Here is a 23,214-nt window from a genome sequence, read left to right as displayed (position 1 = left end):
ATAATATAATACGAAACATGGATAATTACTAACAAAAACAACACAAGAAAACTCATAGTGGGAGATTAGGGTGCACCCTAGGTTCACATGCAGTTTCGTACTAAAACAGAAAGCAGATTCAAAACAATAGATCAGGGGTGTCAAACTCAATTTCACCAAGGGCCACTTCAGCATATTGGCCACCCTCAACGGGCCACATTGACAGTATAAATCAGGAATGCCCAAGTGCAGTCCTCCAGACTGCAACTTTTAGATGCGTCCCTGCTAAAACATACCCCAGACAAAAAGTTGACTTCCCTCATTAGCAGCAACTCGGTTCTTTAGAGGCCTATGAATGAGTCAATGATCCAGGTGTGTTAGAGAAAGAACATCTAAAGTTGCAGAGTGATAGGTCTGGAAAACTAGACTTGGGCAACCCTAGCATAAATGTATGAAAATACAATGTTAAAAATAAATTAAACAACACCTCACATTGTTAAATAACTGATTTTATGTATTCAAGTTTTAAATATTACATTTGAGTTTGCATGGATGTAAAATTACTGCTCAGTTTAAAAATTACAATATTTTTTAAACTGAGCAGTTTAAAAATATGCTAAGCTAAACTTCGCTCTTTAGCTTGTTAGCTTGTCGATGTTTCAGTTTTATTCGCTGGGAAAATTATTCTTTGTCTGCTTTAAAGATAAGCAGACAAAGAATAAAAACAAGTTTTGATATTAACTCTCAACTTCATTCACAAAACCTTTTCGTTATTTATTACACAACCAACATGTATTTCACATAAGAACAAAACAATGAGGTGATGTTGCCTGTCCTTGAACACAAAGCTGATCCTCTTCACCTTGTCACCAACTCACACACATCCTCATTGTGTTGTGTTGTGTAAATAAACACAAAACAAGCAAAATCAATAAACTATATGCATATTCCAGTATACTGAGTTTTGGTTATACATTCATTCTATTTAAATTTAGTTTGTTCGTGCTTACCAATGTTTTCTGGCCGGATGTCTGGCACCGTTTTCCCCTGGTCAGTTCGTCGATGTCCGGTTTTAGTTCTTGTGCTGTTGCAATCCGCAAAATGGCGTGTAGGTTTTCGTCAGTAATGCACGATCTGGTCTTGGTCTTGTTTAAATTCATTATTGAAAACATCTATTCGCTCAGATAGGTGCTTCCAAACATGGACAAAAAACACGAGCTGCATGGAGTCGAAGCTGTGGCATCAAATCAGGGGGCAGGAGACGGTAAAAGTCCTCGATTGAAACATCTTGGAACTTCGCTCTTTAGCTTGTTAGCTTGTCGATGCTTCAGTTTTATTCGCTGGGAAAATTAATAATCAGCTTGAGGTGACTCTGCTGCACTCTAGTGGCGAGAAGCCGTAATGTTGGCTGGTAAGAATCGGAAGGCATTATGGGAGATGTAGTTTGTAGTCAATTCGTGCTCAAAACCTATTTTAAGTCAATCAATGGGGCTGTAAAACGGTGGTGGGGGGGAGAGGGCCACATAAAATGACGTAGCGGGCCACATGTGGCCCGCGGGCCTTGAGTTTGACACATGTGCAATAAATTATTAAAATGTACCTTGCATTCGTTCAAGGAAAGGTGGATGCTGTTTGAACATTAAGCGCACGAAATGGGATAGACAAGGACTAGCACCTCCGTGCATATATCTCAGGAGACACACTACTGTGAAATAATTTGTGTAGTTTGTGTTAAGCAGGAGTTTACTTCAGCTACACTGTCTAAATCAGGAAAAACTCCGAGAGGTTAACCTCTCAGGTCAACATATCTTTGATTGGGTCTGTTTTGGTGCCTTTCTGAGCTGAAGTATGGTCTCAAATTAAATTTCAGTATGAGAACTGGAGTATCTCAACCTTTAAAACCACTGTTTAAATAACAAAAAAACACCTTCAAGACAGTTTGTTCTGTCTGTTTCAAACATCAGATTAGGGCATTGTAGCAGTGAAAATTCAGAACATAATCATTACAGGGCAACTGATTTCATATAAAGACAACCAAACAGATATATTCAAATCTAAACAATTAGACAAGGATCCAATGTATATAATGCATAGCCATACATCTGTCATTCTCTGTTTTTCTTGTTTGATTGGTTGATTGACTGATTGAGCAGCATCTCTACATTTGGCCTACAAAGAACTTAGTTTGTGCTTGCACAGTTGTTGTTTTTTTTTTTTTTTCTGCTGTAAGGCAGAAAGGAAACAATCATCCATTTCATCTTTCCTAAGACTGATAAAAAATATATTTTAGGGCTATTAAAACCCAGCTAAACAAATTGGAAAATCTTCTTAAAAAGCAGCTTGGAATAAATCCAGCATCTGCACATGTGCATTTTTATTATATATTTTTCATTTCCATTTGTTTGTGGGGTTTGCTTTTCTTTTTATAGAGTGGGTTTACCTATTTATTTAATAAACACAGCTCAGATTTTAATTAGAGCAGGCTTTTAGGATTAAGTTATAGATATGATGCCCTTTGGATGTTTCCTATCCAGCGGAGATTTGAATGCACTTTAAGGTCAGACACTTGCCATAATTAATCTTATCATTCACACACACACGCCTATTCACCCCCACACACACAAAAAAAAATAAATCATTCCTCAATTTCTCAAAATATGCGATATAAAATCATAATACCAATTCTGATCCATTCACCTATTGATCCATCAATAATTAGTGAATTACGTTTTCCAGTACCTTTGTATAACTTAAATGAAAATGTAATTTACCACAAAAAAGCAACAAAACAATCTAACTTCCTCAGACAGGTCTATTTTGACAAAGTCACAGTTTTGGACAATTTTGTAACAAATTGGATGGTTGGTTGGTTATGAGCACAATAAATTACATTTTTTCCCATTATGTCATGTCACAAACAGTAAGTTTAAGATATTTTACTGAGATTTTATGTGATAGAACAGCAAACATTCATCCATCCATTTTCTTACACCTTTATCCCATAGTGGTTGGGAGGGGTGCTGGTGCCTATCTCCAGCTGTCAAGAGACAGGGTACACCCTGGACCGGTCACCCATCCATCACAGCAATAGCAAACACTGATTAATAATTGTGAAATGGAAAAAAAGTAATGTATAGTTTTCAAAAATGTTCAGTTAAAAATCATGGTATTTTTTCTTAACTTTCACACTGAACGATGTCTAATGTGCACTTAAAAAAGTGTTACCCACATGTGTCGTGGGAATTTGGCAGCAAACATTATAAAACTCCACAAAAGAACTTTTGCAGCACTATTTGAAAGTTTCTTTCTGCAAAATACAATATATTTTTACAATGCATTATGTAAAGAAACAGCAGATCAGGGAGCAATTTTGCCCTCAGTTTTTTGATACTCTGCTAAAATGCTAATAGGCTTGTCTGGTTTATTGTTGTAACAGAATAGGCATGCATAATAGAGAATGCTATTGAGATTTTTTTTATGAAAGCACATCCTGTTAAATACGGCAGAATGATGGTCATATTACAACAAAAGCAGCATCAATTTTAAAAAGTGATATGAAACAAAGAAAACACAAATTACTACAAAACATTTTAAAAATGCAAGGTATAGTTCTTTAGTCTTTTTGTTTAATATTTAATTCAAATCAATGTTTTTGTGTGTGAACATACTAGACAATATACATGAGAGCAGTTGTTTTTCTTTTAACTCATCAGGGAATTTGCACGTTGGAAGGTGAGAAATACTGCTATCGAGAGAAGGGACCTCATCCGGAACCCCGTGCCACTCATGCCTGAGTTCCAGCGCAGCGTACGCTTGCTGGGCCGAAGACCCACCACTCAGCAGTTTATTGATACTATCATTAAGAAATATGGAACCCACATTCTCATCTCAGCCACCCTAGGAGGTAAGAGATTTTTACTTGTTTGAATTATTCAGGGCAAGGATTAAAAGTATTCCCACAATTACCTAAATGCTCTTCCCATGGGGTTTGTGGTTTGTGTGTATGTGTTTACATAGAGGAAATGCATATTTTTCATATGATAAAAATAAAAAAATACTTTAACTAATAATGGGTGCTTGGTGGGGGATTGACTTTTCTATTCCACATTTGCATGTTTTGTACAGGTTATCTGGGGAAAAAAAATAATAGGTGAGTCTTGGAAATTTTTTGAAAACTAAAATAGTAAACATAAATGCCTACAAATAAACGTAAAAAAATGCTTTATCCCTGTTTGATTAGCCTGAGTAAATGCGACCTTGCTCTGCTGAATATTTTTTTCTAACTGCATCATTGTCAGTGAAGCTCATTTAATTAGTTTGAAGGCAATTTATTGCTCCAAGTTGCTGAGAAACCAAACTGCAGCAAATCACATGAGAGCATGGAAAATTAGCAGAAATCCTCACCTACAGTCATCCTAAACAGACAGTATAATCTGCTTTAAGTGCAAGGTTTCATGTAGCAAAAAAGTATGCACTTTTAAATTCTATGGTTTGGTGTTAATTTAAACATATCCAAAACTTGTGCATGTGAATCCAATTTGTCAGTGTACGCTTGAGACAAACAATTTTATGACCTGGAGGTCAGATCATATACACATTTAAAAAACATGACTACAGGTAAATGCATATTTTATAACAGAAAAACAAAACTTTAGTGCATCATACTGTCGTATTATATTAATGCTGTCAATCGATTAAAAAATATACTCAAATTAATCACACTCTGGCACTGTGATTAATCACGATTAGTCATTATGCCTAACCTGGTAAGTTTGCAATATATGCAGTTGTGGTTCCTGCAGGAATTGTGTCCTGGGCAAGCTCCTCCTTTTGAGCCCAAAATGTGCCGCTGTGAATTATTAACACATGAAGATCTTCAGATTAATCACAGCCCTAAAAAGAAAAAAAATAAATATATATATATATATATATATATATATATATATATACTACGTACTTTTTTTGTTTTTCTTGGGCAGCATAGTATCTGGCATCTGTCTGCAGTATACAGTCCTACTAGCAACTCTAGCTGTTTTTTCCCCATGTTCTCAAGCCCCTGTACATATTTTTAGCAATTTTGTTTAAGCCACTTAAAATTGACCTATGAATCATTCTAGTTCACAAAAGACTGGGACACAAAGACGGCATAGTGCTGCACCACATTGTATTCTAACACCGCTGGCTTTCTAACATTTTCAAGGCATTCATAAAAACTGAGGCTCAATGTGTTTTACATTGTAATTGATATACGAAGAAATATAAAATTAGTAGCTATTTATTATTGTGTTGAAAAGTCAGTTCTAACTTTATTTTTATATTGTTCATCAATAACCAAAATCATCTGAATGCACTATGCATAAAATGGGGTGATTAAATAAGAGTTCACTTCTACCTACTCCTTTTAAAAGAGAAAATTAGTGGTAAGCTAATTATTTTGTTCTTGGTTATGCACATCCTTTCTCTTGTCACATTGGTTACTTGTTTTATTTAATTTTAAAATAACAGTTTGAAATAAATAATTAAATTAAAGAAATGCAAAATATATTTATATGAACAATGAAGTTCATTATAATTTAAGCACTAGCAACTAATCATGCATATATCAATACATAGTGATTTATTTAAATTAAGGTATAATATTTGTAAAACAAAAAAGATTCTAAAAGCATTACATAGACAGAAATAAGTGTTGAAATGTAATATAATCTTATAAGTTATGCTTCATTACTTATCAGTGACCAGTCAAATAGTTAATAAGTGAGAAAAAAAATGCAGAAAAAGAATAACGTTTTCAGTTTCAATTCAGCAACTAATTGTTTCTGAATATGTTAGAGTTTGAGGGAGTTTGTCCCAGAGCAGAGGAGGATAGAAATAAAATGCTGTCCCAAAAGATCCGGTTCTGGAAACACTTCATAAGCATGGTTTTTAAAGCCTGAGGAGACCACATGAAACAAATTTGACAAGAAACTGAGAAATGTATTTCAGTGTACGAACATTTATTGCTTTATAGACCAACAGCAAAATTTTACCTTGTCATGAAATAAACAGTTTAGTTTCCAAATCCTGCCTGTTCAGGCATGTTGGCAAGTATGCCAATAGCTGGATCAATGTGGAATACAATAAATTATTTTGATAGATGGGCATAGTTTTATTTTGATACAAAAGTTAAGCATCTCAGTTATCCAAGGCTAAATTTAATCTCTTATCTTATCTTGGGCTCTGAGGATGATGCATGAAGGCAGCTAACAGCGATTACTTTGGCAACTGCATTTAAAAGATGTGATTATCAAGATAAACCACTCTTTTTTTTAAGCTCTGTCTGCATTGTGTAATTGTATATAGGATAGACTGTTAGACTGTGTAAAATATCTTGGGTCTAAATTGCAAAATCAATGACTTTCTGCAAATATTCAGAATACTTCATGCACTATTTTTCTCACTGTAATGCATACATATATAAAAAGTATCTTAGAGTCTAATTCTTGGTAAAGATGGTTTTGAGGAGAATGACTTATTAGATGTGATAGAAGACAAGTAGTGTTAATATAGTATACAAAAAACTCCCAACAATTTAAAAGTAAAATCTTAAGGAATGCACTCAAAAAAGAGAGACAAAATGTAAAAAGATAAAATAACTAAAGTAAAATTGATAAGTTTTTTTATACCATCACATCTGCCAATATTTGGAATTAAACATCACTTTGACTTCATTTTGCTGCTGTCACAATTAACAAAATACTGGTTTGTGAAAAAAAATATTAATATACAGTGAACCCTCGTTTATCGCGGGGGTTACGTTCCAAAAAGAACCCGCGATTGGCGAAATCCGTGAAGTAGTAACCTTTGTTTTTTTTGCAATTATTATACAATGAAATACTCCATAATACATTGAAACCAAAGAACAAAACCTTTTTACAGGCCCAAGCATTTGTTTAACAAATAAAAGTACTGTATAAATGTTTTTTTTTTTTTTTTTACAAATGACTACTGTACTGTAAAATAATAATTTTAATCATCAATATGAACTGAAGGCTTCAAATTGCGGAGATCAGCACCGCCCCACCGTGACCCGAGTAATTGGATTAGAATGTGAGAAAATGAAAAATGATTATGAAAAAAAAAATACAAAGTACAGTAGGAAAAATAGTGAGTCACGTGTATTTCACTGCTCTTCTGACTGAGCTGCTGCATCAGCTCTGTAGCGTTTTTTTCTTCTAATGCCCGCGGTGCAGGTCTGTTTTTTTTTTGAGAGAAGAACATAGTTATCGGTAGTTGTTGTCGCTCTTTTTAGGATCTTCCTTTGACTTTTGGGCCCGACCGCAAGGGCCTTTGTTGGTGCAGAACGTTTTGTCAATATTATGGGTTTTAGAGAAACTTGAAATTGCAAGAGAATTTGCAAACTTAAATTTGGCAAGCTGTTTTACGTATGTGTACATATTAAACCGCAACGTTATCGACCCACAGGTAGAGAAGAAGCGGAGAGACTGTTTAGCCAATCAGAATGCAGAACACAATGCACAATGCAAATCCATGAAGCAGCGAGATCGTGAAAGGTGAACCATGATATAGTGAGGGTTCACTGCATTGTAGCAGTCAATTAGGGCAAGATTTAACGATCTGTTTAAAATGTATTAAGTCATATATTACTCATTTACCCCTATTTCAATATGTATCTTTTAACTACTCATCAGATCAGGATAAATCATTTAAGTGTCTTTCAGAATGGTCACTTACATCATTGGCATGCCAAGTATAGTGCTTGAAGACACAATGACATGTGTTTTATTGTTGCCCATTCCTTTGACATTGTGATATTGCCAACATTGTGTTTATCTATTTGTTTAGCTAAGAAAGGTATCGCCTATGACTTGTGACGAGAAAGTAGCTTTTTGAGTACAAATGATGCTAGTACAGTTCTGAAAACACACGCATACAAAAAAGAATCACTCACAATCTTGATAAAGCTGTTCAATCAGTAAAATGTTATTCATTTTTGTGTTTGGATGGACCATGGTCATTTATAACCAGTGGTTGTATACATTTCTGCAAAGAAATAACTCTTAGAATGATCTTCCAATTATGTACAACTTTACTTGTCTCTTCTTAAAGTTAAGTGAACATTTGTGTTTTCCTTCACTTGGTCTCTGTAGGAAACTCAAAAATAAAATAAAATAAATCCAAAGCAAAACAACATTTCTATGCCTTGAAGTGAAAAACTTATTTTAAATGTATGAGGGGCAGACTTGGAAAAAATGTATTCCTCACAGCTTAAGATGAATGCAAATGTACCCTTCACACTTTTTTAAAAGCTATAACCTCAACCATTTATATAGAGGCCTGGCTGTTGAAGGACTCCATTATTTTAAATGACAAAAACAGAACGGTTCTGATTCAGCTGTAAGTGCACATAATGTACTGCAGATCTTTGTCCTCAATTGCTGTGAGAGAAGTTTTAATCATTTATATGTCAACATGTTTACGTGCATTTCAGGCTCAGTTTTAGGACTAAGTTTAACCTGCTCAGTGTGCATTTTATTGTAAAATTTAAATATTATTATCTCTACACAATGCAAAGTATGCCACATACACTGTGCACAGACTGCAGTAAAATGTTGCATTTGAAAACACATCTCTTGATGGCTCATTTGAATAGAACTCACATATGGTATATGGAAGATAAAATGTTTCAAAAGGTAAAATTGCTTTAGGAAGTTATGATAATTACCCCCCCAAAGGTCTTCGAAATATACTGTCAGTGCTCAGAAAAAGCAGCAACCTTTTTCTCTTGAAGACTCGTTTCAATGGGGACTTACTTGACATTAATACACTATGATATTTGCATAGTTAGGAGCTTCGGTTTGATATCACACTTATATTTGTAGTTTTACTTGTATCTAAACGGGATAAAAATGCTATGACATGTAATGTCATTAGTTAAAAAAAACTGTCACATTTCTCAACAATCCAGTCTGAGATGCTCGTAAATGCTGCAGAAGCTTATACAACTTTCACATGATCAGCTTGTTGGACTAAAAGACATACACTCATAGTGCTGTAAAAACTCTTTGCCTACTTACAGAGTTCTTCACTTTTTCTTTTCATAATAATATGTAAACGTTTCTAAACATTATGAAATTTTGATTGTCAGACAAAAACAAATCTTTCCAAACTAACTTAGCTCTATCTGAAAATGTAACTGTCCCCTATATCTAATTGATTGTACCATCCTAAAAACTAAAATGCCCTTAAGCGCTTGCAAAGTCAGTTCCTTTTCCCACTTCAAATTAATTTTGACTCATCCCTCTTTGTGTTATTGTTATAACTCAGCCACACTGAACCGTTTTTAAACAAGAATGTCTTTTTCAGGTCTCACCACACATCTAAATCTAAATTGACAAAAAACTTTGACTCAATCATGTTTTTAATAACTTAAATACATTTAAGCTTAAGATCATAAGCTGATGGGTGAATGTTTTCTTCAGGATTTTCCAGTATCGAACATATTTCTTTTACCCATCAGTTATGAAAAGTAGCCCTGTTCATGAAGCATGAAGCAACAGAGCAGCTTTAGACCATTTTTTAAATTATTTTAGGTCAGATGGTTTTCACATGAATAGCATTTGGGCCTGCTTTTTCTTTTTATTGGATCATAAACACTTTTCTTAATTGAAGGACATGGGGTCTGCAGTGCTTTAGATGTTGTTATGGGTTCTTTGTTACCTCCTCTTGGATGAGTTGTTGATACTGGCTTGAGAATAGTTTTGGTACACCAGTCACTCTTGACAAGGTTCATCACTATTTTGTGTTTGCTTCCCATTTTTGTGTGATTTGCTGAGAAAGAGATTGTTCTCTCTGGGTTTGGATGTTTTGCAGCTGAAAAGAGTTTTGCTCATACATTTTTTTTTTTTTACTTTCACCGAGTTGTTATGATGTATAACCTGGCAATACGCTATTATTTGTACAACTGGTAGCAGCTGATTAGCATCTCAAATGCTCAAATAATACCAGAAGTATGATCTCAAAGGAGTTGAAAATGGGCCTCTCCTGGATGCAGGTCAGGACCAAATAACAGAGAACAGGAAGTTCAAACCAACTACAGTATTTCAACAGTCATAATAGGAAAAGATTATGTTCCCCCATTCCACCATCTCTCTGCCTTTCTAATCATACTGCTACACTGAGATTTAAAGAGGAGTGGCAAAGCAAAATGAAGTAAATTAGCAGTGCTTGGTAACAATTAATGATGTCACCCAGGGTGTGTTACTGTGAAATGGTGTTTCTCTTCTGTATTGAGCATGTCATGACAATCATGTTGTTGTCATATAGCAGTCTGCGGCCTCTTTAGATTTGGTGCAAGGTTGTCCGTTACCAGTAATCCTGCCTACCCATAGCATCACCATCCACAATGACTCTTTGAAGATATTTGGATTATATAAGTTATGACAATATTTAATTTCCTTTTGGGAGAAATAAAATATTTTGAATTGAAAGAAAATTACAAACAGTAGGGAAACTGTTCAACTAAGACCGTGCAGATAAAAGCTGATATTGTTTGGAAAGAGTGGAATGTGTTCAAATGAAACACAATTTTTTCTGCATCCTGAAAAAAGCATATGTATTGTTTTTATCTTTTTCTGTCTGGGTTATTTGATGCAACAGGTTATCTGATTTAGGTTTTTTGTTTTGTTTTGTTTACCACTCTATATCTGAGTTGTGCCATTTTTGGTAATCTTTTTCTGTTTTGGAGTGGAAGTATGATTACTTTTCTTGGAACTGTTGTGTTGCTCTTCAGTTGCCAGTAAAACTGTTCAAACAGTCATTTGCCAAAACATTCACTGTGAACAGAACAGGTTGTTCTAAGATAAGACGCAGCAACAGGAGATTGAAGGAAAATATATTTGATTCTGTTTGGAACATTTGATCTGGCCCTAGCCTACTGCTATGGAGCCCAGTAGAAATTGTGTCAATCACTGAGGGATGTAGAATAGTCAATAATAGACTAATCTAACTAAATCTTTTCAGCTAACTGCACATGGGTATTAACAGGGTGCTGAAGCAGAGGAGGGTTATCAATTCATTCCATAACAGCTTAGTCCTGTTCGGAGTTGCAAGAAGGCTGGACATCAGTAGATGTCAAGAGAAGGTGTGGAGTACATCCTACATGGGTTGCCAATTCATCAACAATTTAAGGATACACTCATAGTTAGGCATACTGAAGAATAACTATGAAACATGGTAGGAAACCAGAGTACTCAAGAAAACCCCCCAAAATCACCAAGTGCAGCACCAAACAGTTAGTTACAGGTACAACTGTTCATTCACATGCATTTTTTTTTTTTTTTACCATTCTGGGTAATGCAGCATTTGTTTTTTATGGTTCTCTTGCATTATTTAAATGACCTCAAGGTACATCTGCTTTCATTATATGTTTCCAAAATATCCAAAAGATGAAAAATGACTGACCTGAAATCACATTTGAATAGCTCTAAAACATGCTTTAATGAGATTTTGAATTTAGTTATCTCTTTAGGGCTACTGGAATTAAGATGGTAGTGTGACCATTGAATTTATAAATGTACTACTCTATGCACCATAATTAATTATTTTCTTTATTATTTCCTATGTAAATAAAAAAGCATTAAAGCAAATTAAGAAAAAAAAGGATGCATTCATTTCTATTTACTTCAAAGGAAGGAGGACTTCTAATGGGGTTCTTGACAACTGACCAATCAACTTTTAAGTTACCCTGGAGAAGGACAATTCATTTCTTCCCCTTCAATTATGTGACTCATGAGACCACAAAGTGCAGGTTGTTAAAGAGAGAATAGCCTCCTCTAACTTTATCGCTCATCCTGCATGTGCATTTTTGTTTTGTATAGCGGTGTCCTTTATTGAGCATCTGTAAAGGCTGAGATAAAAGTGTGCTGACACATAACTTGAAACAAAAGGCCCCAAGGTTAAAGGGAACATGGCAAAAATCCAGAGGCAGAGGAGACGAGCCAGAGGTTAAATGTAAAGAGAGACAGGAAACACATAAAAGATGCAATACAAGAAGATGAAAAAGGATGCTGTGGTTGAAAAGAAAACCATAATAATTTAGGTATTTTTAAAAATTATTCTCAAGTTTTAGCCCTGTGGTGCATTATGGCTCTGGTATTTCTCCACTGAACACCTATTTGCACTTCAGTGTCAGATGATGTTTCAACCTAATATTGTATATCCAGTTTCCAAAGCAGAAAAAAAAACAATAAAACTCTCTGAATTACTTTACTTTTGAATTCCATGAAGTCCACTACAAGCACGCCTCTGTTTAAATAGCTTGAACACGAGCAATTTGTTAAAGCCTGAGCCATGCCTATGGCATAAGCCATAGGCATGTTTAATTATGGCCTAACAGTGTCCTACCTGCAGCAAAAAGCTTTCTGCATAATCTCAATTTGAAGAATGACAGAAATGTTCTGACGGTCAATGTCCTGTCCTAAAGCAACTTCTTTATGAAAAACCTTGTGACAGTTGATGCTATAGCTGTGATATAGATCTTTACACCAGTGTTGTATAAAGTACTGAAATCTCAGAGTCAAGTAAAAGTATAAGTACCTCTCCAAAATATGACTTTGGTAAAAGTCCAAGTCACTGACTGAAATGTTATTTGAGTTAAAGTCTTAAAGTATCTGAAACTTCTTGTATTTAAGTATGGAAATTACTGTAAAAATGGATGTACTCAAGTAATGTAATGAAAAGTACAAGTAAAAAGTAAAACAAGGCAAATGCAGTTTGAATGACATTTTTTATATTTTGGTAAACTTGTCAAATACATTTAAAATAATGTACACAACCAAGTGCAGGCAAAATTAAACCTGCTAATAGATATACCTGCAGGCATCATTTAGTTAAGAAAATTAGGTGCTTTACCTATAGCACAAGGTTAACTTAACCTGCTTTACAACTGAACCAGCTTCTTAGTAAACCCTCCAGGACAGAAAATACAAAGTTTTTGTAAGCCTTAAGTTTTCCCTTCAAGTAAGGTCAGTGCTGAAAATGAGAAAAATAAATAGTACAGAAAATGCGGCCCACATGAAGAAAAAGAGCTGTTACGATTACTCTACTTCACAAATCAGTGAATCAGTCAATGCTACAGTCAGTAGGTGGTGCACACAACTGGTCATTATGCAAAAGAAAAAAAGAATTGGGAGGGAAATGCAGCTTATTGGCATCTGTAAACCTGGTTTTGAACTTGCATGCCTTTCCTATATTCGTTAAATTTAGTCTAAATTGCTATCGCTATGGCTTCTATCCCCCCTTGAACAGAGGAGTCTAGGTAGCCTGATACAGTCAACATTAAGCCTAAGCTAAATACACCACGTGTGGAACTGAAACAATGCCAAACAAAGTTCATTTATGGTCAACGTTTCACAATACAGTAGTGCCTAGTGACCAAGCTATAGTTACTGAAACAGGATTATAAGCATTTTATAAGCATTTCATAAGACGTTACCTCGATGTGTTTCTTCAAGTTGGACGGGGAGTTTTTGTAAGATAGAATTTCCACATCTTCGGGCAGGAATAACATACACTACATGCGGTACGACGAATCTTTAACACCCACGAAAGAGTATATTGTGTTTAAATAAGGCCATGGGCTCTCGTCACCAGCTGGTGGTTCCCCTGGAGCCGTGTCCGACGTAGTTGCAGTCGTTGTGGTCTCCGTCTCCTCCTCCATGTGGCTGCTGCTGATTGCGAGACTTGCTTTGTGTTTAATGGGAGAAGCGAAACAGGTGTATCCTATTGGTGGTGATGAACAAGCCCAGGCAAGCAGGCTACCGACTTTGTTCGGTAGCCTGCTTGCTACTTGCTAATCAGTAGGTGGGGTCAAAACACTTGCGTTTCTCTCTCTCGCTTTTTTGTAACGAGTAACTAAACCACACATTGAAAATGTATTGGAGTAAAAGTACGCAATTAAGTTCGGAAATATAGTGAAGTAAAAGTGAAAGTCATCAAAAATTTTCATACTCGAGGAAAGTATGAAGTACTCCAAAATATACTTAAGTAAAGTAGTGAAGTATTTTTACTTCGTTACTATATAACACTGCTTTACACTGCTGTTACTTTTTCTTTAGATATCATTTACAACCAGTCTACAGTTATTTAGGTTTTTACAACTTGTCCAAACGGAACCTATTCTAAGCATGACTTGTTGCAGATAACAAACTACCAATTTAGGGCCCCAGCTTCTTTTTACAATTTTCCTAATGCCAAGGAATTCTAGAACACATATTGTTGTGGTTCATATCGGAAGTCTATTTTGTTTGACATTATATGATTTGGTACTAACAATCCAGAGCTAAATCAGTTACTCTTCTCTGCACTGATTTCCTATGGTTCAGAGACGAGACATTCTCTTGCTAGTTTATAAATCAGTAAATGAAATGACACCAAAACATATAAAAAAACCTGTCACAATTGTATCAACCTTCCAGACCACTCAGGTCTTCAGGTTCTAGTCTACTCTGCATCCCCAGAATCAGAACTAAACATGGAGAAGCAACATTTGGTTTTGATGATCCTCTAATCTGGAACCAATTTCTAGAAAGCTGTCATCATTTTCCCTTACTTTGCCACTAAAAAAATAATGTTTTGCTTGCTTAGCTCAATATTATCTATGATATTATCTTATTTGGATATACCTTTGTGATAGCTGCATTGTCATGTAACCAAATCAATCATTCTTTATTGGAGTGAAGGACTATGGAAAAAAAAATGCTATTTTCTTGTGACTTTTTGTGAGAAGTGGACAAGTTGTAGGTGAAGGAGTCTTTAATATTAATGGCTTCATCTGGTGTGTTGTTCTTTCTTGTACTTATTATTCCATTTTCTAGGATTTCAATATGGCAATCTCAATATGGAAGTTTTTGATCTGTTGTTTTGCTTAAAGCGTTTCATAAATTCCACTGAAGTTCTTTTGCTTCAGTGGATTCATGACTTTTGGACATTGCACCACAAAAGAGGTAACTGATTGTCAATGAATTCTGCTTATAGAACACAAAGCTTCAAATGTATATTGGAAAGCGTTAAGCTGATCATTTAGTGATGCTGAGGCTGATATCTTGTTTAAACAAACTCTTCCTACATAGCACAACTCATTTGTTAACATGTGCAGTTAAGAAACATGCTCTTACATTTTCTGTTGGATTTTGGTCCTTTGAAAACAGAAAGGGCATTTTTTAAGAGATTGACCTTTATGCCAATATACTTATTTCTGTCTTTAGAGCAAATTTATTTTGGCCACTTTAAAGATGAGATGCAGAGTCAAAGAAAGGTAGGAAAGGAAAAGCAACAGAGCACTCTACACCAAATAACAGTGGACAACTATTGCAAACTAGCCATGGCTACAAACTTTGAAGTGTTTATTTGTTGACATCCAATACTAGTCCCTGCCTAATTAAACTAAGGAATAAATTGAAATGAGGTTGGCTTAAGGGTTAACTTTTTTAGGAGCTATGCAAATTAGTTTTTAAACCCCTCAGTTAGAACTTAATTTAGATAGTTTATTTCTTATGCTGTATGCCTCATTTTGCCAAAGTTAGTAGCTTGGGAATTTTAGTTTTGCTTGTTCTGGTAAATCCATATACGCTCCTTGATTTTGGTGGTATTCAAATGTTTCTTTCTCTCTCTCTCTTTTATTTTTTTTTATAAATATTTCTCCTTTGAGAGTAGGTCGGGTTCAGCTTTTACACATTGTTCAACTTTGGTTTGTGCCTGTCTCTGCCTGTTGGGGTTTAATTGTTTAGTGTGTCTTGCCAGCCCCTGTGTGTGTTTCTGTCTATTGCCCTGTCTTTTGTTATTCCATCGGTAGTTTGTCTGTTCATCAGGCTCACACTGTTGCTCTGTTACATGTCTTCTATTTCTCAGGCTACTAGTTTAAATTCATGATTTATTGGGCTGCATGGAATTACTAGGCTTAATGGTAAATTGTTTTATGTTGACTCTTTTGATTTATTTTGATAAAATTTGGAATTTTTGCTTCAAACTCTATCAGTTCCTAAGAATAATCCTACCAGTGTGGCACATGTGAAATACATACATAATGCTACCCATTTAAGTTAATTTTGAAAGGAAAATGTGCACTTATTTATTCCTCCTTTTTAGTTAGTTAAATCTATTGGGCTGCCTTTAATATTTATTAACATTTCTTGTTGATGTGCAGAGTCCACCCGGCTTACAGAATATGCACAGTATGCACAAGCATGTGGGAGCCTTAAGTCTGCCTGATGTTACAGCTGTGTTAATTAGAATTAGCTCAAATCTAAAACTTGTGTGTGCCGGCCCACTCTGTGCACCAGTGGGAACCCTGTTCTCTAGTAAATTTTGAAGTAAATGTTCTCCCTGCAGCTGGGCCAATTATCATAAATTTTTTAATGAAAGAGTTATCATTTTTCAGTACTAAGCCAAAAGAATTGCAATCAAAATTAATTTTGGCAACTGAAGTCAGAGTCTATAGTTCAAATATGGAATAAGGGCTTTAATCGTGTGTTATTTTATTATGCCTTAAAACAGTTAGTATTTTAGTGTTTTTGTTTGTTTTTTGACACACCAGGACTGAACATTATATAATTTATACGCAAATAACACCCAGACTTTTAAAGTATGTGTTATATGAGACTGTAACAAATCAGGTACAGTTCAAATAAGCGCTGACATGTATGTTAAGTATTTAATCGAGAGTTCAGCAGTTTACGGTAAAGTTTATACATTAAATCATGTTATTTACATCCTATTACTGCCAATAAATACTGAATTATTTTTGGTGGTGAGGTTTTTACCTTACTTTTGTATTTCTGAAAAAAAAAAGAAAAAAAAAGGAATTGTTCTCATTTGATAAATTGAAACCAGCAATAATGTATTCCGTGATAATAACAGTTTGATGACAATTTGGTGCTCAGTATGTATAGTCTTTGTGCACGTTGGTGGTTTAAGAAAATGTAATTTCATTAGCCTGTTTCCTAGATGTGACATTATAAAGCAATATAATTTAATGTTGCCCATTAAAATGACCCACAGGATTTGTGCCAATTACGGATAATAGAGTCCTACCTTGCCATCAGGTTACCTTAAAATCTCATTTCCTCCTCTGGCAGTTACTGACCTTAACGTGGATCCACAAAAAAGATGCATACTTTGCTAATGCTGCTGCACACACAAATACAACCTTTTGTTGATTTGAGGTAAAAAAAAAAAAAAAGGAAAGGAAAGAGCATTGCCTTTAAATGCCTTTCAGCTACAAACACACAAGCTCTGCATGCACTAATTGTTTCTGGCACAGTGTCTCTGAGGTGCGGAGTAATAATGTAACAAGGTATTACTTACAGAAAGATGCACTCACATGATTTTTAAAGCTAAATTTGTTATAAGCTTGCAGTTTCAGCAGCATGACCTACAAAACCTTTATGGTATAAGGTAAGTGCCACACTAAGTTGCAATACAGATACAAAATGGCAGATGAAGGACTTTATATTGGAGCATTACTCTTGTTATGTAGTGTAAGTCAACTGTGTGTAAGTAACTTTGCAAACCCCTGAGGGAGAGAGAGAGCATGGCATCATCAGAATTGGCCTTCATATCCTCAGTGGTTGTAACCAGGCGTGAGACATTTGCCCTGACTGTTACTTGCCCTTAGTCACGGTCACAGGCAGTTAAGTGACCAATTCCAATTCATTTCTTGGGGCTAAATAATTATTTAGAAAACCTATGTGACAGAATGTTGAACAAGACCCAGCCATAAGGTTTGCCTTGCTGTAATTTTAAGGCAGTCTGATCTTGTTTAAATTGTTGTTTACATGTTAAAGGTCAAAGAGTAAAACATATGAGTAACCAAAGAGGTGTTGAGCACTGTCCCATTGTGTCATGTAAATGGATATAGAATAACAGATAATTTTTTGTGATGCCATATATTAATTATTTCACATTGTTCGTGTGACCTCACTGCATTCACTGTGATAAAAAATAGAAGTTCATATTTAAGGCAGAGTCTCACAAAACATTTTATATGATTTGATATATATTGTTATAGTTGTCATAGATACAGGATTGTTAACTTTGACTTAATTAAATAAACCTAAATAATGTCATGAAGTGTGCCAGTCTGTTAATCAGTAGCATGTAAGTACAGGCATGAGCCAAACACTGGTGGGTAAAGTGTTGCATGAGAAAAATAAACAAAGCAGTTGGTTGGTGTGTTAGGATTCAGAAATTTCCACTCTAAGCTTTTATACTGGGAACACCAGGCTAAGGTGATCCCAAAATGCAACCACCCATTTGTTGAACAAACCAAAAACAGAAACACAGACCGTTATCTGCAACACATGCAATAGACAGTTACAACAATGAAAACTTTTTTTTTTCTTTCATTATGGATGCCTTATCCTAGGTGTTTGATTTGGTTTTATTAGACTGTGGGAGAACAACAAAGTACTTTGTGGCAAAGTGTGTATTTTTTATGACTTCATGCCTTTTTCTACACTGATATTTTTGTGATTTGAAGCATATGTGTTGGAATAAAAATATATTGCAGTAATGAGAGAAAAACAAAACAGAGAAATGATCTTCTGCACTTCCCACCACAGCTTTATTATATCAACTCGAGCTCATTAATGTGATTTAACCATGCTAATACGTAATACTAGTCACACTGGTGCAAGCACATTAGTAAATGATTGGCACAGCCCATGATGCAATATCATAATGATGGTGATGCAGTCTTTTCTGCAAGTCACAGAACCTAAACCATGTGCTTATAATCCCACATGCTGCAGATCCCTTTCTGACATTACCTCATTTTCAAACTGTTTTTGCCTTGAATAAATACGCATAGTCTCTTCTCTTACATTGTGTTTGTGTATTTGCTCTTTGTCTACTGCCTTAATGACTAGTTGGAAGAAGAAGAAAAAAAAAATCAAGATATTGGTTTACATTCAGTAGAAAAGCCCCATGGTGTCAAAGTGAGAATAATTTTCTTTTCTTGAAAATAATGCGATTTCAATGGCCGTAAATCCAGGTACGTATATGAAAATGCGCCAGATGGAGACGAACAGCAAATATAGGGACTTTCTGGAAAACTGGGACATCCAATTTCTCAAGATAAACTGCTTGCCTGGATACTCTAATTTCAGACTTATATATTGTGTTAAGAACTCTTTTTGCAGGTTATAGACATGGTAACATTTAATAAATTGAAATGTTTTCAATCCTTTCGCATTTGCTATATAAGCAAACTTTTAACAAAAATCAAAGCTGCATAGAACTCATCAAATTAATATTTATTACTTATAGGGGAAGAGGCTCTGACCATGTATCTGGCCAAGAACAAGCTGGACAGAAAGCTGGTTAATGCTACGCAGAATGTGGAAGCCCTCCATCAGCTGGCATCATCCTACTTTATTGACCGTGATGGTACAATGAGGAAGTTGCATGAGATCCAGATCTCCACAAATGCCATCAAGGTTTGTATATTTTTACCATTAATATACCATGCAATGTATATTTTTACCATTGCATCATAACTGCACCATTAACATGATACAATTATGATACAATGACTGAAAAACAGAATTCACAGAAAAACATAATTTGTTTGTATGAATTATGTTGAGAACATAGTTACATAGGGTACTTTTGTTCAAGATTGGAAATTTTGCTTTTACTAGCCATAGTGCTTTTTCATTAGCCTAATAACGCACATTTGCACAAAAAAGGAATTAAAAAAAATGGCAAAAACAATATAAAAATGTAATGATCCTAACTTGTTTTTCATGACACCTAGGGAAAAGCCATTTTGAAAAGCAAGTTTCATACGACCTGATCCACGACCTTTTTAAAGTGGCCCCTGCTGTAAGACATTTCATTACTATTACTATTACTATTTTGACCTGCATAATTTGTTGTGGTTGAGTTGATGAGTGGTAATTATAACAGATTGCTGGTCAAGGACATAGAAATATGTCAGATTAGTCAAATTGACACCTTACTTGTGCTGTCAGAACATGATAAATTAAACTGAGGCCCCTCAACTCCCTCCAAAAAAAAAAAAAAAAAAAACTGAAAAAAGTGTCAAACATTTCCATGGTAAAAGAGTTAAATATTTCAGAATTTCATTTGTTTACATATTTTTAATTCAGTGGTACTTCTGTCTTCCTAAAGCAGAATTGGTGAGATTAAATACCAGGTTAATTTACTTTTATCATTATAATATTCATGTTTTGTATTTAGGTGGGACTTCTGCTTGAAACATTTTGAGCAATGAAGTCACTCACTGACTGATTTGTCTGCAGACACTGAGGCAATGGAGCTAGAAACTAGAGCAATTAAATATTAATACCATTGAGCAATATTATCAACCACAACCAAATGGCCTTTAGAAAGATCCCTCCTTTCTGACCATGTTTCAGTAATTAAGCCAATTGGTCATTCTTGATTTGCACAAAGAAGGATGGTGTTAAATAGTATAAAAAAATAATTCTACACTTAAGCACCTTTTATGTACCGTACTTTTTAAGAGTTGTAGATTAAAATGACAAGCTTACATTTTTAAGGTCTACTGCAAGTATAAATTAATGTCTTTCTTTTAATATTAATATTCTTGTATAATATTTAGGGATGTTATGGCAATGTCATAACATTCCTTGTCTTCTGTGACCTTATTATGATCCATGTTTCCTTGACATTGAATCTATTAGATTGCTAAAACAAACACATGCATTTAAACAAAAATAATTAATAAATACATGAACAACATTAAAGTGAACATGAGAGTATATAACTACTTCTCATATTTGGCAGTTAACTTGATTAGCAAGTCTGCATAATAGCAATGATGACAATAAGGCATAATATTATGACTATGACTTGTCTGTATCTATGCAGCCTCATACATAACTAGCATGTACAGTATGAGGCATAACAAGTAGCGGTGTATGTGTGTGTGTGTGTATATATATACTGTATATGCCTTTTTTATATTAGAAATACATAATATTATGTATTAAAAGATGGCTATTGTGACCATGCTTCAAGACCTGAGTTGTGGAGTTGGTCTGACCCAGTTTTTGAGTCATCATAGCTTGTCAAACCCGTTCAGATCTTTATACTTAGCCAGTATCAGGATACGGTCTTCACATGTAGCCCTATATACATATACTACAAATAGATGCTTTAATAAAGACATACTTTCACTGTACTGGTCATAATGTCATGCCTGGTCAATTTACATTTGTTATCTAACACCTGAAAATATATCTTCCTATTTTCTACCCTTTACCCACCTAGCAGTAATGTTCTGATTTAAATTGTTCTAATACTAGAAAAGAACAACAACAAAAAACATGCTTCTGGATAAAATCTTGAGAGCTAAACATAATAACACATTTAGAATTTGACATAAAAACTGTGTTGAGAATAAGAGTGAAGATAATCATAATTATTTATTTTCTTTCTAAGAAGGAGAGACAACACGGAAAAGATGATATCAAGCAAAGCCAAAATACTACTGAAGGTGTGTATGGAGAGTAAAGCAGCCTCAGCCAACACAGCTGCAGGTAGAATTGTGTCATCTGCCCAAAGTTAAATGACACCTACTCTAGAAAAAGCTGGCTGCTGTTAATTTCAAGCTTTGCTGATCGTAGTTGTTTAGTTTTGCATGTATTTACAAAAACGCCCAACCTGTGGAATTTTTTTTTCTCCATCCGTGAAAATGGGGCAGTATGACAGACACTTTTGAAAGACACACTAATATATTTTTCCCACAATGCATCAGAGTTGGAGCATATTTGTGATGTCCCATTCCAGGACAAGCAACCCAACCAACATATAATTGATTAATTACAGATTGACAACATATGTTTGTCAATTGTTAGTATTTGAAAATTACATTAAATTAATTTATGAGAGGAAAACGTAATCTCAATATTGATAAAATTTCTAACTGAACTAACAGAAATTTGAAACATGCCAAGGATTACGCCTGTTTGCCTTATTATACTACATATAATCATTGAAAACACTTTATAGTGGACTTTACAAAGTTGCATCAATAAATTATATTTTGTGCAAAAATTTGAATTATAACCAAAATTTTAACATAAATTCAATGCTTCTGTTTTTCAAGATCACAACAAAACTCTGTAGGGGACATAGTAAAACCTTTTCTATAAAAATGTGGGTCTCAACTTAATCAAATAAAAGTAAAAAAAAAAAAAAAAACTCATCGACGTTGTCGCATATCTGTGCTTGCACACCTGCAAAACAATTGCAAGTACACGCAATGCTCACCCCACCAAAGCTTAACAACCCTGTCTTCATTTAGGGAGCACCTTTCCAGCTTTTTGTTGTTTTGAGTGACAAGTGGATTAAGGGGCTTTGGCAGATGAGACTTCAGGTAGCAGGAAGTCAAGCATGACAAAATTAAGCAGACCTGACAGCGACTGCTGCTGAGTCAGTTTCTAGGGAAAGCAAGGCAAGTGGTGTTGGGAAGACAGAGCCTCGATGCGGCACACGCACTGACGCACATGTCACTGCAAAGCAGAGTGGACTCTGTGCCTGTTCATCAAAACTGATGGAGCTATAGCATATGTGAAGAAATGGGGCCTTGCCTGCACTCAGAATAGACCTTAAAATGCATCAGTGAGAAGTGAAGGGGGAAGTTAGTAAATGTTATACGAGATAAACTTTCTATGTTCTTATCATGGAAATATTTAGCCTTCAGAGGATTTAAAAGGTGTTTTTCTTCAAACACATAACGGAACATTTCTGTTCATGTAAAAATGTTGAAGAATATTGGTTTTACTTTAAGATGGGTATCTTTCAAACATGGGTCTCCAGGACCTCCATGAGTATTCAAACATGTTTGAGATATGGCACATCAAGAAAACCTATATCCAGTGTGAAACCAATTTTGACACTGCAGTTCTTCACACCAGCCTTCCCTGCCAATTAATACAGTTTTACATCTAGATCATATCTATACTGAAAAACAAATCCTATAGTCAACCATCTTATTTACAATTTGGAGGTGTGTGTGCTTCTACAGAGTTGTCAGTCTTATTCCAATAAGATCCCACTGCAGAATGGTCTCTATTTGAAAACTATAAGCTACTGTATATTTTACTGAGAGCTCAACACAAAGCAATCTCTACATTGAAATGGTCTGGTTAGGCCACTGTAGTTTTTGTTGTAGAGCTCGTAGAT

At 34.9% G+C, this 23,214-nt stretch overlaps 1 protein-coding gene across 1 annotated transcript in view; it reads left to right on the top strand.

Annotated features, from left to right (window-relative positions):
- The window catches only part of brinp1 (BMP/retinoic acid inducible neural specific 1), a 119,942-nt gene that overhangs the window by 57,653 nt on the left and 39,075 nt on the right, over positions 1-23,214 (top strand). The window contains exons 3-4 of the mRNA XM_005810052.2: positions 3,693-3,883; positions 19,306-19,475. Coding sequence (XP_005810109.1) covers positions 3,693-3,883; positions 19,306-19,475 — 361 coding nt within the window. The remainder of the gene's footprint in view (positions 1-3,692; positions 3,884-19,305; positions 19,476-23,214) is intronic.

Source organism: Xiphophorus maculatus, chromosome 8, assembly GCF_002775205.1.
Source record: "Xiphophorus maculatus strain JP 163 A chromosome 8, X_maculatus-5.0-male, whole genome shotgun sequence".
Classification (NCBI taxonomy): Eukaryota; Metazoa; Chordata; class Actinopteri; order Cyprinodontiformes; family Poeciliidae; genus Xiphophorus; species Xiphophorus maculatus.
This window is presented reverse-complemented; position numbering and strand designations above follow the sequence as displayed.